Below are 17,735 nucleotides of genomic sequence, written 5' to 3'. Positions count from 1 at the left end.
GCACTCCCTCAGTACTGACCCTCTGACAGTACAGCACTTCCTCAGTACTGACCCTCTGACAATGCAGCACCACCTCAGTACTGACCCTCAACAGTGCAGCACTGCCTCAGTACTGACCCTCTGACAATGGGGCAGCAGGGTAGCATGGTGGTCAGCATAAATGCTTCACAGCTCCAGGGTCCCAGGTTCGATTCCCGGCTGGGTCACTGTCTGTGTGGAGTCTGCACGTCCTCCCCCTGTGTGCGTGGGTTTCCTCCGGGTGCTCCGGTTTCCTCCCACAGTCCAAAGATGTGCGGGTTAGGTGGATTGGCCATGCTAAATTGCCCGTAGTGTCCTAATAAATGTAAGGTTAAGGGGGGGGTTGTTGGGTTACGGGTATAGGGTGGATATGTGGGTTTGAGTAGGGTGATTATGGCTCAGCACAACATTGAGGGCCGAAGGGCCTGTTCTGTGCTGTACTGTTCTATGTTCTATGTTCTATGTTCTAATGCAGCACTCCCCCAGTACTGACCCTCTGGCAGTGCAGCACTCCTTCAGTACTGACCCTCTGACAGTGCAGCACTCCCTCAGTACTGACCCACTGACAGTGCAGCACTCCCTCAGTACTGGCCCTCTGACAATGCAGCAGTCCCTCAGTACTGACCCTCTGACAGTGCAGCACTGCCTCAGCAATGAACCTCTAACAGTGCAGCACTGCCTCAGTAATGACCATTTAACAGTGCAGCACTCCCTCAGTACTGACCCCCTGACAGTGCAGCGTCGCCGCAGTACTGACCCTCAACAGTGCAGCACTCTCTCAGTACTGACCCTCTGACAGTGCAGCACTCCCTCAGTACTGACCCTCTGACAGTGCAGCACCCCCTCAGTACTGACCCTCTGACAGTGCAGCACTCCCTCAGTACTCACCCTCCGACAGTGCTGCACTCCCTCAGTACTGACCCACTGACAGTGCAGTACTCCCTCATTACTGACCCTCTGACAATGCAGAACTCCCTCAATGCTGACCCCCGATTGTGTAGCAGTCCCTCGGTACTGACCCGCCAATAGTGCAGCAGTCCCTCAGTACTGGCCTGGCCCTCTGACAGTTCCATGTACTCTCAATACTGACCCTCAGTATTGACCCTCCAACAGTGCAGTACTCCCTCAGTACTGACCCTCTGACAATGCAGCACTCCCTCAGCACTGACCCTCTGACAGTGTAGCACTCCCTCAGCACTGACCCTCTGACAGTGCAGCACTCCCTCAGTACTGACCCCCAGACAGTGCAGCACTCCCTCAGTACTGACCCACTGACAGTGCAGTACTCCCTCAGTACTGACCCTCTGACAGTGTAGCACTCCCTCAGCACTGACCCTCTGACAGTGCAGCACTCCCTCAGTACTGACCCTCAGACAGTGCAGCACTCCCTCAGTACTGACCCACTGACAGTGCAGCACTCCCTCAGTACTGACCCCCAGACTGTGCAGCACTCCCTCAGTACCGACCCTCAGACAGTGCAGCACTCTCTCAATACTGACCCTGTGACAGTGCAGAACTCCCTTAGTACTGACCCTCTGACAGTGCAGCACTCCCTCAGTACTGACCACTTAACAGTGCAGCACTTCCTCAGTACTAACCATCTGACAGTGCAGCACTCCTTCAATACTGACCCACTGACAGTGCAGCACTACCTCAGTACTGACCCTCAGACAGTGCAGCAGTCCCTCAATACTGACCCTCTGAAAGTGCAGCACTGCCTCAGCAATGACCCTCTAACAGTGCAGCACTGCCTCAGTAATGACCATTTAACAGTGCAGCACTCCCTCAGTACTGACCTCCTGACAGTGCAACACCGCCGCAGTACTGACCCTCAACAGTGCAGCACTCCCTCAGTACTGACCCTCTGACAGTGCAGCACTCCCTCAGTACTGACCCTCTGACAGTACAGCACTTCCTCAGTACTGACCCTCTGACAGTGCAGCACTCCCTCAGTACTGACCCTCTGACAGTACAGCACTTCCTCAGTACTGACCCTCTGACAATGCAGCACCACCTCAGTACTGACCCTCAACAGTGCAGCACTGCCTCAGTACTGACCCTCTGACAATGGGGCAGCAGGGTAGCATGGTGGTCAGCATAAATGCTTCACAGCTCCAGGGTCCCAGGTTCGATTCCCGGCTGGGTCACTGTCTGTGTGGAGTCTGCACGTCCTCCCCCTGTGTGCGTGGGTTTCCTCCGGGTGCTCCGGTTTCCTCCCACAGTCCAAAGATGTGCGGGTTAGGTGGATTGGCCATGCTAAATTGCCCGTAGTGTCCTAATAAATGTAAGGTTAAGGGGGGGGTTGTTGGGTTACGGGTATAGGGTGGATATGTGGGTTTGAGTAGGGTGATTATGGCTCAACACAACATTGAGGGCCGAAGGGCCTGTTCTGTGCTGTACTGTTCTATGTTCTATGTTCTATGTTCTAATGCAGCACTCCCCCAGTACTGACCCTCTGGCAGTGCAGCACTCCCTCAGTACTGACCCACTGACAGTGCAGCACTCCCTCAGTACTGGCCCTCTGACAATGCAGCAGTCCCTCAGTACTGACCCTCTGACAGTGCAGCACTGCCTCAGCAATGAACCTCTAACAGTGCAGCACTGCCTCAGTAATGACCATTTAACAGTGCAGCACTCCCTCAGTACTGACCCCCTGACAGTGCAGCGTCGCCGCAGTACTGACCCTCAACAGTGCAGCACTCTCTCAGTACTGACCCTCTGACAGTGCAGCACTGCCTCAGCAATGAACCTCTAACAGTGCAGCACTGCCTCAGTAATGACCATTTAACAGTGCAGCACTCCCTCAGTACTGACCCCCTGACAGTGCAGCGTCGCCGCAGTACTGACCCTCAACAGTGCAGCACTCTCTCAGTACTGACCCTCTGACAGTGCAGCACTCCCTCAGTACTGACCCTCTGACAGTGCAGCACCCCCTCAGTACTGACCCTCTGACAGTGCAGCACTCCCTCAGTACTCACCCTCCGACAGTGCTGCACTCCCTCAGTACTGACCCACTGACAGTGCAGTACTCCCTCATTACTGACCCTCTGACAATGCAGAACTCCCTCAATGCTGACCCCCGATTGTGTAGCAGTCCCTCGGTACTGACCCGCCAATAGTGCAGCAGTCCCTCAGTACTGGCCTGGCCCTCTGACAGTTCCATGCACTCTCAATACTGACCCTCAGTATTGACCCTCCAACAGTGCAGTACTCCCTCAGTACTGACCCTCTGACAATGCAGCACTCCCTCAGCACTGACCCTCTGACAGTGTAGCACTCCCTCAGCACTGACCCTCTGACAGTGCAGCACTCCCTCAGTACTGACCCCCAGACAGTGCAGCACTCCCTCAGTACTGACCCTCTGACAGTGCAGCACTCTCTCAGTACTGACCCTCTGATAGTGCAGCACTCCCTCAGTACTGACCCTCTGACAGTGCAGCACTCCCTCAGTACTGACCCTCTGACAGTGCAGCAGTCCCTCAGTACTGACCCACTGACAGTGCAGTACTCCCTCAGTACTGACCCTCTGACAGTGTAGCACTCCCTCAGCACTGACCCTCTGACAGTGCAGCACTCCCTCAGTACTGACCCTCAGACAGTGCAGCACTCCCTCAGTACTGACCCACTGACAGTGCAGCACTCCCTCAGTACTGACCCCCAGACTGTGCAGCACTCCCTCAGTACCGACCCTCAGACAGTGCAGCACTCTCTCAATACTGACCCTCTGACAGTGCAGAACTCCCTTAGTACTGACCCTCTGACAGTGCAGCACTCCCTCAGTACTGACCACTTAACAGTGCAGCACTTCCTCAGTACTAACCATCTGACAGTGCAGCACTCCTTCAATACTGACCCACTGACAGTGCAGCACTACCTCAGTACTGACCCTCAGACAGTGCAGCACTCCCTCAATACTGACCCTCTGACAGTGCAGCACTCCCTCAGTACTGACCCTCTGACAGTGCAGCACTCCCTCAGTACTGACCCTCTGACAGTGCAGCACTCCCTCAGTACTGACCCTCTGACAGTGCAGCACTCCCTCAGTACTGACCCTCTGACAGTGCAGCACTCCCTCAGTACTGACCCTCTGACAGTGCAGCACTCCCTCAGTACTGACCCTCTGACAGTGCAGCACTCCCTCGGTACTGACCATTTAACAGTGCAGCACTCCCTCAGTACTGACCCTCTGACAGTGCAGCACTCCCTCAGTACTGACCATTTAACAGTGCAGCACTCCCTCAGTACTGACCATTTAACAGTACAGCACTTCCTCAATACTGACCCACTGACAGTGCAGCACTGCCTCAGTACTGACCATTTAACAGTGCAGCACTCCCTCAGTACTGACCCTCTGACAGTGCAGCACTGCCTCAGTACTGACCCTTTGACAGTGCAGCGCTCCCTCAGCACTGACCCTCTGACAGTGCAGCACTTCCTCAGTACTGACCCTCTGACGGTGCAGCACTCCCTCAGCACTGACCCTCTGACAGTGCAGCACTCCCTCAGTACTGACCCTCTGACAGTGCAGCACTCCCTCAGTACTGACCCTCTGACAGTGCAGTACTCCCTCAGTACTGACCCTCTGACTGTGCAGCACCCCCTCAGTACTGACCCTCTGACAGTGCAGCACTCCCTCAGTACTGACCCTCTGACAGTGCAGCACTCCCTCAGTACTGACCCTCTGACAGTGCAGCACTCCCTCAGTACTGACCCTCTGACAGTGCAGCACTTCCTCAGTACTGACCCTCTGACAGTACAGCACTCCCTCAGTACTGACCCTCTGACAGTGCAGCACTCCCTCAGTACTGACCCCCTGACAGTGCAGCACTCCCTCAGTACTGACCCTCTGACAGTGCAGCACTCCCTTGATACTGACCCTCTGACAGTGCAGCACTCCCTCAGTACTGACCCTCTGACAGTGCAGCACTCCCTCAGTACTGACCCTCTGACAGTGCAGCACTCCCTCAGTACTGACCCTCTGACAGTGCAGCACTCCCTCAGTACTGACCCTCTGACAGTGCAGCACTCCCTTGATACTGACCCTCTGACAGTGCAGCACTCCCTCAGTACTGACCCTCTGACAGTGCAGCACTCCCTCAGTACTGACCCTCTGACAGTGCAGCACTCCCTCAGTACTGACCCTCTGACAGTGCAGCACTCCCTCAGTACTGACCCTCTGGAAATGCAGCACTCTCTCAGTACTGACCCTCTGACAGTGCAGCACTCTCTCAGTACTGACCCTCTGACAGTGCAGCACTCTCTCAGTACTGACCCTCTGACAGTGCAGCACTCTCTCAGTACTGACCCACTCACAGTGCAGCACTCCCTCAGTACTGACCCACTGACAGTGCAGCACTCCCTCAGTACTGACCCTCTGACAGTGCAGCACTCCCTCAGTACTGACCCTCTGGAAATGCAGCACTCCCTCAGTACTGACCCTCTGACAGTGCAGCACTCCCTCAGTACTGACCCTCTGACAGTGCAGCACTCCCTCAGTACTGACCCTCTGGAAATGCAGCACTCCCTCAGTACTGACCCTCTGACAGTGCAGCACTCCCTCAGTACTGACCCTCTGACAGTGCAGCACTCTCTCAGTACTGACCCTCTGACTGTGCAGCACCCCCTCAGTACTGACCCTCTGACAGTGCAGCACTCCCTCAGTACTGACCCTCTGACAGTGCAGCACTCCCTCAGTACTGACCCTCTGACAGTGCAGCACTCCCTCAGTACTGACCCTCTGACAGTGCAGCACTCCCTCAGTACTGACCCTCTGGAAATGCAGCGTTGTGAACTGTGAGGATAGTGTTGAACTTCAAAAGCAGGTTGAAGGGTTGGGTGGACAAGTGACAGGTGAAATTTAATGCAGAGTAGTATGAAGTGATTCATTTGGTCAGAAGAATGTGGAGAGACAATATAAAATAAAGGATGAACTGTAAAGTGGGTGTAGGGAACAGAGGGGTGCTTGTGGACAAATCATAGAAGATGGCAGGGCAGGCTGAGAAAGTGCTGAATAAATATACAGTATCCTGGACTTTATCAATACGGGCATTGAGTACCAAAGTAAGGAGTTATGTTGAAGCTGTATAAAACACATGTTCAGCTTGAACAGGACTTTGGTGGCAGTACTGGACGCTTTAGCAACCATGTGAAGGCGTTTGAGAGAGATCGCAGAAAAGATTCACGAGGATGAAAGACTTCTGTTAGGTGGGCAGATCGGAGAAGCTAAGGGTTTTCCCCTTTAGGGAAGAGGTGTTTGAGCGGAGATTTGGGCCAGAATTCTCTAGCCATCGGGATTCTCTGTTCCCGGCGGCAGCGCACCGCTGCCTGCGGGTTTCCCGGAACATGGGGCGGCTTCAATGGGAAATTCCACTGACAGGTGGCTGGAAATGAGAATCCTGCCGCCAGTGAATGGCGTGCCACCCACCGACAAACACGCGGCAAAAGAAGCAATGGCAACATGAAGAAAAATCCTTTTCACACAGCGAGTGGTGAGAATCAGAAATGCAGTGCTTGAAGGTATGAGGGAGGTAGGTTCAACTGGGATTTCCGAAGGGAATTGATCATTGTACGAATAGACTATTTTTTTGACGTTACTTGGGAAAAGCAGGGTCGGACTAGCTGAGTTGCTCTTGCAGAGAGTCAGGTGGACTGAAGGGCTTCTTCTTTGGTGTAATCATTCTGTGATTTGAATAACAGAGCTCCAGGTATCTGTAATTGAGATAATGCAATCGTCAATTAACCAGCTCTAGGACCTACTAACGATCATAAATTAGGCCACAGTTTTTATTGTGAAAGATAATTTGTCAGCTCATCTTTCCTTTGATGCTTTTACAAGATTCTGCGTCACTTGCTGTTATTCAGGGTTGACCGTGCTAATGTCAGATAGCAAGGATTACAACGAACGACTCTGGGCCTGGGAAGGTTGGCGAGTGAATGTGGGGAAAAAACTACGACCACTCTATGAAGGATATGCAGAGTTGAAGAACAAGGCAGCACGAATGAATGGTAACTGAAATAAATCAATGATATTTGAGCCTTTGGGCATTCATGTGAGGAATCCGCTGTTAAACACTGACTTGTTTGTTTGCTCTGCAGGCTATGATGACTATGGTGATTACTGGAGAGGCAACTATGAAACTGATGATGTTGGAAAATATGCATACAGTCGAGAGGACCTGCTGACGGACGTGAACAGTCTGCTTAACAAGGTTAAACTTTCTTTAGTTCAACATTTTTTTGTCTACTCTACTTGTGACAATAAGTGATTATTATTATGTGTCAATGAAGTTACTGGGAAAAGCCTCTAGTCCAGAATCCAGCCAGAATACTGCTCCACCGGTGCCTGTTCGGGGAGGCCAGTACAGGAATTGAACCCGCGTTGCTGGCCTTGTCCTGCATTACAAGCCAGCTGTTTAGCCCAATGTGCTAAACCAGCCCCTCAGACAACTGCGATTCTGAAACCCTTTGATGTGTCTGACGCCCGCGTTCCCTTAAGCTTAGAAATATGGAAACAAACAAGTCTTATACCAACTGAATTGAGTATTTGGAAGCTAATAAGTGGCCGTGGTTGTGTTTTGGACCTCAAAGATATGCAGAGATGACAGATATGTGAATAGGACTTGGTTTACAAATGTCTATTGGACCAGTTTCCTGTTTATTTTATTTTCTCTATCTCTCTTAAACCATACCCTGGCTTTACAAATAGCACAGAGAACAGAGAAGAGTCAACAGACACACATTATCAAACACGAAACAATTGAACAAGTGAATACTACGGTCACCCCGGTGGGGCAGTATTCTGGATGGATTCAGGAAGGAAGCCATTTTTTGGGGGCAAAACCAGATTCACCAGCTTTCTGTCTTATTTACAGTTGGCAGGAAACCCTAATCTGAGGAGGAGATGTTTCCTGCTCTCCTAACCCCCTACATCTCAGCAGAAGTTTGGAGTTGTGCCTGGGATTGGGGCTTGTAGGTATACCCACCAGCATGTAATGAGTATTTGATGAGGCTCATTAAGGGCCTAATTAAGTCTACTTAAAGAAGATGGACTGGATTTCTTTTGTGCCGCATGAAAACCACATCCCGATCCAGTGTGGAGAGGGGCGGGGGGAAGTAGGTCCAGGTAAGGGGCGACCGACTGTCTGCCTCTCTCCCAGGGCAACATTCACAGCCAGGTGCCCCTGGAGAGAGAGCATGCGGTGTCCATGGGCACCATCAAGACCTTCCATGCTCATTGGCCTCCTCTGGGTCTGGGGTGCTTTATCGACCCTTTTAATCACATTTTGGCTTAACGTTTTAAGTTTCATTTGCTCTTTGATTTTGTTTAAGGAGGTATCCCTTTAAGGGGCTGCCCCTTTTAATTTGTCCCTCAGTTTATTTAAATTAGCTTAATTGTTTTCTGTCAAAATATTGGAGGCCACAGCCGCTAGCCGACAAGAAGCTCACCAGAGCATTCCTCGGAGTCTGCTCGCACAGTATGGGCAACCACCTCACCCACCACCACCTCCAGACCCATGGTGGTGAAATTAATCCTTAAGTGGTCCTTACTTGGCTACCGAAGAGGTGACAAAGTTGATCTCAATCTTCCCCACCCCAGACTTAAAAGTGGGCATTGCGAAGGTGGCCTGATGGTTGTTGGGGAGAGGGAGAGGAGAGGGGAGGGGGTGGGGGGTCATTAATTTTCAGCTAAAGATCACATTTCCATATGGTCACCTATATTCTAACAGAGAATGATAATATCACAGGAGTTCGGCTGGTGAGTTATATTGGTTTCGAAACTAACCAGGGTCTGGATCAAAAATATTGATGCAAAGCTGAATCATAATACTGGAAAATCCTGCTAGTGGTTGATAAATGTGACATTACCAATAATTTGTTCCCATTGCACCATTAGGTAATGCCCCTGTACAAAGAACTTCATGCATATGTCAGAGCAAACCTCAGAGATACTTTTGGACCAGAACATATCAGCTCGACAGGATGTCTCCCTGCTCATTTATTGGGTAAGATTGTTTCCCATTTCTCTCCACACTCTGTGAATTTTCTTGGTTCCTATATGTGTAGCATTGGGCAGAATAACTAATGTTCTTTTCTCTAAACTTATCCCGTTTACAACTCTGCCGCAGTCTCCCGTGTGAGGACACTGTCAGAATTTGGTTTAGAATTCCTAGTAACCCAAGGTCGGCAAGGAATGATTAGATCTAAAACAGCACCATACAGAACGGTCTGTTAGTTTAGCTTCAACGGTAGTGGTTGGCACATGTGAGATTGTTCAGATGCAGGCAATATGAGATTCAGTCGCTAACTGAATACCACTCTGAAGGGACAGCTCCTCAGCTTCTGATTGTTGTTCTTTTATAATTATGTAAAGGCACTAATCGCGCATGAGGAATTGGGTAAATATGTGGGTTCATTTATTAAGACCAGTCACATGTGAATAGACATACATGGACAAAATGTTTGAATATTTCAGAGCTGCAGAGCTGTGTCTGCGTGCTCTGCTGAAAGCAAAAGTTAAACTAAAACTGGATCGCATGACACACTTCCTTCCGAGTGATGCCATGCTCTGATCACTGAAAGACATATTACAACACTTTTCCCTGCACGCTACTGGTTTTGTGTTAAGTAGGGCATATCAGAGTACTTTTTGGTCAATCTTCTTGCAGCTCTGGCCTGATTCTTTGCAGGATGTCAAAGATCAAATGGACTACTGTGGTGTGATGTGTGATCTGCTGAACTGTGTGCACACATTCAGATGACCAGCCAGTGTCCAATAGTAAACCAGAGATCTTTAGCCATGTGTGAACAATGCAGATAGTTTGAACTTCCAAATGACCATTTACAGCTGCCCATTTTAAATAAGGACAGGCATTTTAAAAAAAATATTGGGTTGTGCCCTTCTTAAGTTTGTCCTGATTGGCATTTTCCTAGTGTGCCTCAGAGTGTAAAGGCACCAGGACATTAATACAAATAATGCAATATCCATCATTACGGGAACAATACTCATAATTTTCAATCTGACTAATTCCCAGGTAGAATCAAGCATCAACTGGTTGCTAGCAGTAAGTCAGAGAAGATAAATATTAATAGTCAGAAGAATTGGTGTAAAAGAGGCACCGGAGAGAGAATGGCAACAAGCAAACTTGCCAGCAATTTGCACCATTCTGATTGTGTTGTGCTGCTCACTGATTAACCAGGTGCTCAGTGCAGTGGTCAGTGTGGCTTGTCCCATGGTCCTCGACGGATTCAACATCAGCACTTTGCTTTATTTCCCAAAGTACAAGGGGCAACTGATGGCTGCCTGATAACTAGGGTGGAACTCATCCCAAGTTGATAGTGCTACTGTGGTGTGATGTGTAAACTGCTTGGCAGATGCAGGTACTGTTTAGCTGTGCAGGGTCGGCTGTGGCTCTGTGCTTGTTTGTTGGCCTTTGAGTCCTAAGGCTGTTGATTCAAGTCCCACTCCAGCAGCTTGAGCACAAACTCTGGGCCAATACCTCATTGCCGTACTGAGGGAACACCATATTGTTGCTGATGTTAAATGGTGGACCAGTCAGGTCACCCTATTTTGGAAGAATCTTTCCAAGTGACCGGATCAAAGCTTAAGCCTCAACAAACCAAACCAAGATGTGGAGATGTCGGCGTTGGACTGGAGTGAGCACAGTAAGAAATCTCAACACCAGGTTAAAGTCCAACATGTTTGTTTCAAACACTAGCTTTCGGAGCATTGCTCCTTCCTCAATTTAACCTGGTGTTGAAAGACTTCTTACTAAAAAAACCAAATGATCCGACCAGCGTGTAATGTTGTTTGTGGGATCTTGCTGTGTACAAATTGATTGCTTCATTTTCTACATTACAATCATTGGCTGTAACCCACATTGTGATATATTGAGGTAAGGAATAGTGTTATATAAATGCTAGTCTTTCCTTTTTTCCAGAATGTTCGCCCTGTAATGAAGGAGTCTGGTAGGTGCAGATGGGTAAAAATGGGACCAGTTGAAAGGTCATCTTTTTTAGTACACAGTCTTGATGTATGATAGTGTTACATTGGATGGGAATTTCTGGCCCCACGCATTGTGGATAGCACAATCATTTCACAGCTCCAGGGTCCCAGGTTCGATTCCAGCTTGGGTTACTGTTTGTGCGGAGTCTGCACATCCTCCCCGTGTGTGCGTGGGTTTCCTCCGGGTGCTCCGGTTTCCTCCACAGTCCAAAGATGTGCAGGTTAGGTGGATTGGACATGATAAATTGCCCTTAGTGTCCAAAATTGCCCTTAGTGTTGGGTGGGGTTACTGGGTTATGGGGATAGGGTGGAGGTGTTAACCTTGGGTATGGTGCTCTTTCCAGGAGCCAGTGCAGACTCGATGGGCTGAATGGCCTCCTTCTGCACTGTAAATTCTAAATTTTAAAAAAATTGCCAGGATTGTACAATCCGATTGAAGTCAATAGACTATTGGCTGGCATGTTGGGTCCCACCACCAGACGGGGAGGCCAGGAAATTCCGGCCTTTGTCTGACCTTGCCAGATCCTTACAGCATGTGGCCTCCCCAGCATTGGTTCCTGGGTTTTGTAATTGTTGTGCACAGTATGCATGGGCACGACTAAATGCACTGACACTTGAGGGACATTCCAATCTAAATTCTCATTCATCTTCAGGTGACATGTGGGGAAGGTTTTGGGGAAATCTGTATCCTTGGTCAATTCCGTATCCATTAGAAGAAGACATCGACGTGACATCCGAAATGGTCAAACAGGTATGTCATGCCTCCACCGCCTCCTCCAGGGTAATTTGAGATAGATAATAAATGCTGGACCAGCCAGTGATACTCATCCCCATCAAAGAATAAAAAGTAAAATGCCCTTCCTATGTGGTGTGTTGTCATTCTTCGAAATAAATCCCCCCGATTTGAGTGTCACTGAACCACGGCCTATGCTGAGATTTTACTGCAGAGCATTGTGAGGATCTGGGCCCTAGGCCTACTTCAGCTGGGTTGGAGTTGAATTCTGTGCTATCGACGGTATTCTGATCCACAGACTAAGACGTGCAGTAAACTAACCTAACTTGCTCTCCGAACTAAGCACGTTAAAGAATTTAATTAAACTAACTTTATAGGCTGCATGGTGGCCCAGTGGTTATCACTGCTGCCTCACAGCACCGAGGGCTCTGGTTTGATCCCACCCCCAGGTCACTGTCGGTGTGGAGTTCGCACATTCCTCCTGTGTCTGCGTGGGTCTCACCCCCACAACCCAAAAAGATAGGTGGTTGGCCACGCTAAGTTGCCCCTTAATTGGAAAAAATATATAATTGGGTACTTTAAATTTATCAACAAAATTTAAAAAATTGAACTGAATTAAATACAGTTACTTGAATAGGACTAGTTGGAGGAAAAAAATACCAAATTTAATATTTTAAAAGTTTTATGTGTTCACTTACCACGGGGAATGAAGTTGACAAATTGACAGCAAGGTTTTGGAGGGTGAAGTTGGTCATCAAGTGTGTGCAGAGGCTGTTGTTGGAGTTTTACCAACCAAGACTATATGCTGACATACAGAGGGAGCTGTGGGGCTATTCCCACTGCTGCTCCTATGGGGCTACCTTGTTTATTGCGGCTGGCAGGGTTATCTGGACCCAAGCAGAACCTAAGAAGCCCTCCGAGCCTTATCAATGGGGCAGACTGGCTGATCATCATCTCTAGGCGTACTGTGTGTGCGATAGATGTCACAGTCTATCATGTCACCACCAAGTTGTATTAGAATTGCAGGCAGTGTGACTATTCAACCATGGTGGTGCAATTATAAAATTTAGCCTTGTGTCTTCAATTCAATTATTTATTTATTTATTATTTCATGGGATGTGGCCTTCGCTGACAAGGCCAGTATTGTTTGCCCAACTTTAATTGCCCTTGAATTGAATGGCTTGCTCAGCCATTTCGGAGGGTGTTGCAACATTCTCTGATAGTCGTCATGGTCAACATTACTGAGATTAGCTTTTTATTCCAGATTTATTAATTGAATTCCAATTCCACCAGCAGCCATGGTGGGTTACATGGCCCCGAGCCTGGGCTCTCTGGATTAAAAATACAAAAACAAATATAGCAAATAATTACAATTACCCTTCCATCGCTAAAACAATTACATTAAAACTGTTTGTCTCCAACACTGCATATTCCTTTTTTAAGTCCTTGACAAACTCAACTAATTAATTTTGAGTATTGCCGAAAACAGGCACATGCTGCCAAAACTTTTCATCTTACTATTATCAGGACAATTTGCAAGAATACCAAATGTAAAGGGAACAATTTATATATCATAAGAAGAGACTGCTGATTGGTTGACATGTGGAATCTGATTGGTACTGGCATTGCCATGGAGAATGTACCAGTTAACTGACGACTGGCAGTTAACTGCCAAGCTTTGTTTAAATTCAATCCAGGTTGAATCTGATTGGTCCAGGCATTGCCCTGGAGAATAAACCAGAGAATGGGTGTTGTCTAGTTTGTTCAGTTGAAACAAACGCAATGTGTATACATATTCTTTTTGTCTGCGAAGAACTGGGCATTGTGTATTTTTATACAGCCCACGATTGTTTGACAGTGGAGAAGAGTCAGGTTCTTTAATGGTGTTGTATGAGTTATTTCCTTGTCATTTTAGAAGTGGAATCCAAAGAAAATGTTTCAGAAGGCAGACACATTCTTTCAATCTTTGGGCCTCGAACCAATGAATGACCATTTCTGGAATAATTCCATGATCGAGAAACCCAGTGATGGCCGAAAGGTTGTCTGCCATCCAACAGCGTGGGATATGGGCAATCGTGTGGACTTCAGGTAGAGAATAAATATTTTTTTATTATTTGTTTATGGGCATCACCGGCTAGGCCAGCATTTATTGCCCATCCCTGGGCATTTAAAAGGCAATAACATTGGAGTGGGTCTGGAGTCACATGTAGGCCATACCAGGCCTGCGTTGATTTCCTCCAGGAAATTAGTGAACCAGATGGGTTTTTATGACAATTGATTCATGGTCATCTTTAGCCTTTAAATCCAGATTTTTATTGGATTCAAATTCCACTAACTTCTCTGATGGGATTTGAACCGAGGTCCCCAGAGAGCTTTACCCTGTGTCTCTGGACTACTAGCCCAGCGACAATACCACTACGCCACTGCCTGCCCATAAATAGAACTGCCATTAATCCAATACAAGCTGTAGATTAAGTAAAACCCGAGAGTTTTTTTTATTGAGTGAATGCAGTGACCTTTGTTCAGTCTCTCCACACACACACCCAGTTGTCCCTATTTATATGCTCTTTAAAAGAAAAACGATAAATCAGTAAAATAAATGAATGGGGGAGAGAGGATGTGATGGAGCATGATATGAGAAATAAAACCTTAAAGAGAAACGTATTGAATCAAACCAAGCTTTCATTGCCAGAGCTAATGGTGCATCCCAGCACCTATTGATCTGCTCTTTTGAGTAGAAAAATAAACAATATCATAAATAACTTAGAGGGGTGATCACCCCTGGTGGGGCATTGTAACTAACATAACTTCAAAGGAAACCTAACTAACTAAACCAAAATGCCATTTCAAGAGGTAATGATGCGCCCCAGCTCCTTGATTTATATGTGCACAAAGTTCTGCATTACAAGCAAGTGGTTTAACCCACTGTGCTAAACCAAATAAGGGGACCAATTCAATCTGCAATTCAGAAAAGAAACCTGTTTTTTTTTTACTGCAGGATTAAAATGTGCACTAAAGTTACAATGGAAGACTTCTTAACTGTCCACCATGAAATGGGCCATATACAGTATGACATGATGTATGCACAGCAACCCTACTTGTTACGAGATGGGGCAAATGAAGGCTTTCATGAGGGTGTTGGGGAGATCATGGCACTCTCAGCAGCTACCCCACTGTATCTGAAATCACTGGGTCTACTTCCAGATTCTTTTATTCAAAAAAATGGTAGGTACTTAACATGGCTTCATTCGTTATTTGACTTAAATTCCAACCATGCTATTTTCATAGCTCTGTTGAGACAATTTTGGTAATGATTTATGTCACTCTATAGTTAGATGGGGGACTGTCCTTTACCTTGCAAAGCTAGTAAAGATGATGCCATCTAACCAATCTGCCAGTGAACCATTCTCAGTGAGGCAATGCAAATCGGATCCTTCTAAGTTCTTCATTCCAATTCCAGAGTTTCATAGAAATATAGGAATTGAACAAATCCATTTAACCCCTCAAGTCTGTTCCACCACTAATTGATGGCTGACCCCTGACGTAACTCCATGTACCTGCCTTTCTTTCATATTCTTTAACACTTTTGGCTCACAAAAAAACTACCAAACTCAGATTTAAAATGATAAAGCAACAACTACCATTAATGGAAAAGAGCTTCAAAATTCAACCATCCTTCATGTGTGTTTATTTCTTAATTTCATTTCTGAAAGATCCAGCTCTCCTTGCTTGGCTATGTCCCCTGGGCTCCCGCAATTGCGGAAATCATTTCCCTCTATCTACCCTATCTGTGCCTCTTAATACCTGAATAACATTGATCGAATTGTTGAACAATCTTGTAAATGTCCAATACCAATGTGTCCCCTTCATATCAATTTTAAGCACAATTTGAGGTATAAGCAGGAAGTAAGGTCACCACAGTCCCAGATGACCATAGGCTGCTTTCCCCATTGAGGGGGAGAGCTGACTGGTGGTGATGGTGGTGATTTAACCTGAGGATCACCACGCCTCAGGCGAGGAGCAAAGTTGAGAAGGCGGGGCCCTTCATGAATAAGCTCAGCTGGTACAGGAATTGAATCTGTACCTGTGCATCATAGATATCATAGAATTTACAGTGCAGAAGGAGGCCATTCGGCCCATCGAGTCTGCACCGGCTCTTGGAAAGAGCACCCTACCCAAGGTCAACACCTCCACCCTATCCCCATAACCCAGTAACCCCACCCAACACTAAGGGCAATTTACCATGGCCAATCCACCTAACCCGCACATCTTTGGACTGTGGGAGGAAACCAGAGCACCCGGGGGAAACCCATGCACACACGGGGAGGATGTGCAGACTCCACACAGACAGTGACCCAAGCCGGAATCGAACCTGGGACCCTGGAGCGGTGAAGCAATTATGCTATCCACAATGCTACCGTGCTGCTCATGAACCAGCTGTCTAACCAACTGAGCTAAACCGACTCCCTGAAACAAGAGGGCTGGGGGGACTGGTGTGGGGTGGGGTGGTGAGGGGGTGTCCAAGGGGACACTATCAAAGTGAAATTCAATTTCTATCTACTCTGACTGTGCCAGACCACATGTACTGCAGGTGACTTATCGTAAAGCTACTATCCCTGGTTTCACACAACGATCGATCTCTTAAATTGAGCATGGGGCCTTTTGAATATTGCGAAATTTCAAGATTATTGCCTGACTATAATAAAGGTTGAGTGGGTATCTCTTCCAATGTGAGTCTAAGCTTGAGCTCAGAAAATTATAGAATAGTTTCAAAACAAACAGAAATCATGAACATGTTGTTGTTAATTACCTGAAAGCAAAGATGAGATTACGGATGGGAAGAGGAAAGAGAATGTGTGGGAAAAAGGAGATTAGGAAGAGCAATATGTAAATGTGTTGTTATTATTCAAGATTATGAATACATCTATTTTGTAATATGGTGATAATATTATAGTAAGCTATTTAGGATATGTTATCAATGAATTATTGTTTCAGCATCTTAATGTTTTCAGAAAATACTTCTCCAATATTATTAATTCTGATGTTGCCCCCTATTGCTCAAGTGGCGGTCCATTTCTCCGACAGATCACTATGACTCCAACAGCCCACTAAGACTCCAATGGCCCGCCATTCCTTTAAAAGTCCCCATATTGCTCCAACAGTCCCTCTATTGGTCCAACAGCTCGCTGTTGCTCCATCTTTGTCTGGGATCAGAGGGCATAATCTCAGAGTAAGGGGTCACCTATTTAAGACAGAGATGAGGAGGAATTTCTTCTCTCAGAGAGTAGTGAATCTGTGGAACTCTTTACTGCAGAGGACTGTAAAGACTGGGCCATTAAGCATGTTCAAGGCTGAGATCGACAGAGTAAGGTAATCGAGGGTTATGGGAATAAGGCAGGAAAGTGGAGTGGAGAAATATATCAGATCAGCCATGTACTTATTGAATGGCGGGGCAGATCCGGAGGGCTGAATGGCCTACTTCTGCTCTTACACTGGTTTAGCTCACTCGGCTAAATCGCTGGCTTTTAAAGCAGGCCAGCAGCACGGTTCGATTCCCGTACCAGCCTCCCCGAACAGGCGCCGGAATGTGGCAACTAGGGGCTTTTCACAGTAACTTCATTGAAGCCTACTCGTGACAATAAGCGATTTTCATTTTCATTTCATTTCATTGTGGTCTTATCTTTGCTTGATGTATAAACCTAGACCATGCTCACTCCAGAAGGGCCTCACACCCATACATACTTTGAAGTTGAACTTTGTGCACAGTGATTAGGGTGGAGATTCCTCCCATATCCAACAAAGGTGTGGTGAGATTTTACTGCCCCACATCCACTCTAAGTGCACTGTACGGGAACTTCAGGTGATGAAGTAAAATGTATGGTATTTGTTTCAACCACTCAAAAGTCAAAGTTACACCCATCAAAAATATGGCAAATTGAATAAAACTCAACTTGGACTTTTCAAGTGACTTCAATATTCCTG

At 47.3% G+C, this 17,735-nt stretch overlaps 1 protein-coding gene across 3 annotated transcripts in view; it reads left to right on the top strand.

Annotated features, from left to right (window-relative positions):
• The window catches only part of ace2 (angiotensin I converting enzyme 2), a 102,337-nt gene that overhangs the window by 26,810 nt on the left and 57,792 nt on the right, over nt 1-17,735 (top strand). For 2 of the 3 annotated variants that reach the window (XM_038802737.1, XM_038802738.1), the window contains exons 4-9: nt 6,880-7,023; nt 7,114-7,226; nt 8,912-9,020; nt 11,674-11,771; nt 13,669-13,841; nt 14,752-14,978. In XM_038802737.1, coding sequence (XP_038658665.1) covers nt 6,880-7,023; nt 7,114-7,226; nt 8,912-9,020; nt 11,674-11,771; nt 13,669-13,841; nt 14,752-14,978 — 864 coding nt within the window. The remainder of the gene's footprint in view (nt 1-6,879; nt 7,024-7,113; nt 7,227-8,911; nt 9,021-11,673; nt 11,772-13,668; nt 13,842-14,751; nt 14,979-17,735) is intronic. The other variant, XM_038802739.1, reaches the window with a different exon arrangement.

The sequence above is a fragment of the Scyliorhinus canicula genome, chromosome 7 (assembly GCF_902713615.1).
Source record: "Scyliorhinus canicula chromosome 7, sScyCan1.1, whole genome shotgun sequence".
In the NCBI taxonomy this organism is placed as follows: domain Eukaryota; kingdom Metazoa; phylum Chordata; class Chondrichthyes; order Carcharhiniformes; family Scyliorhinidae; genus Scyliorhinus; species Scyliorhinus canicula.
This window is presented reverse-complemented; position numbering and strand designations above follow the sequence as displayed.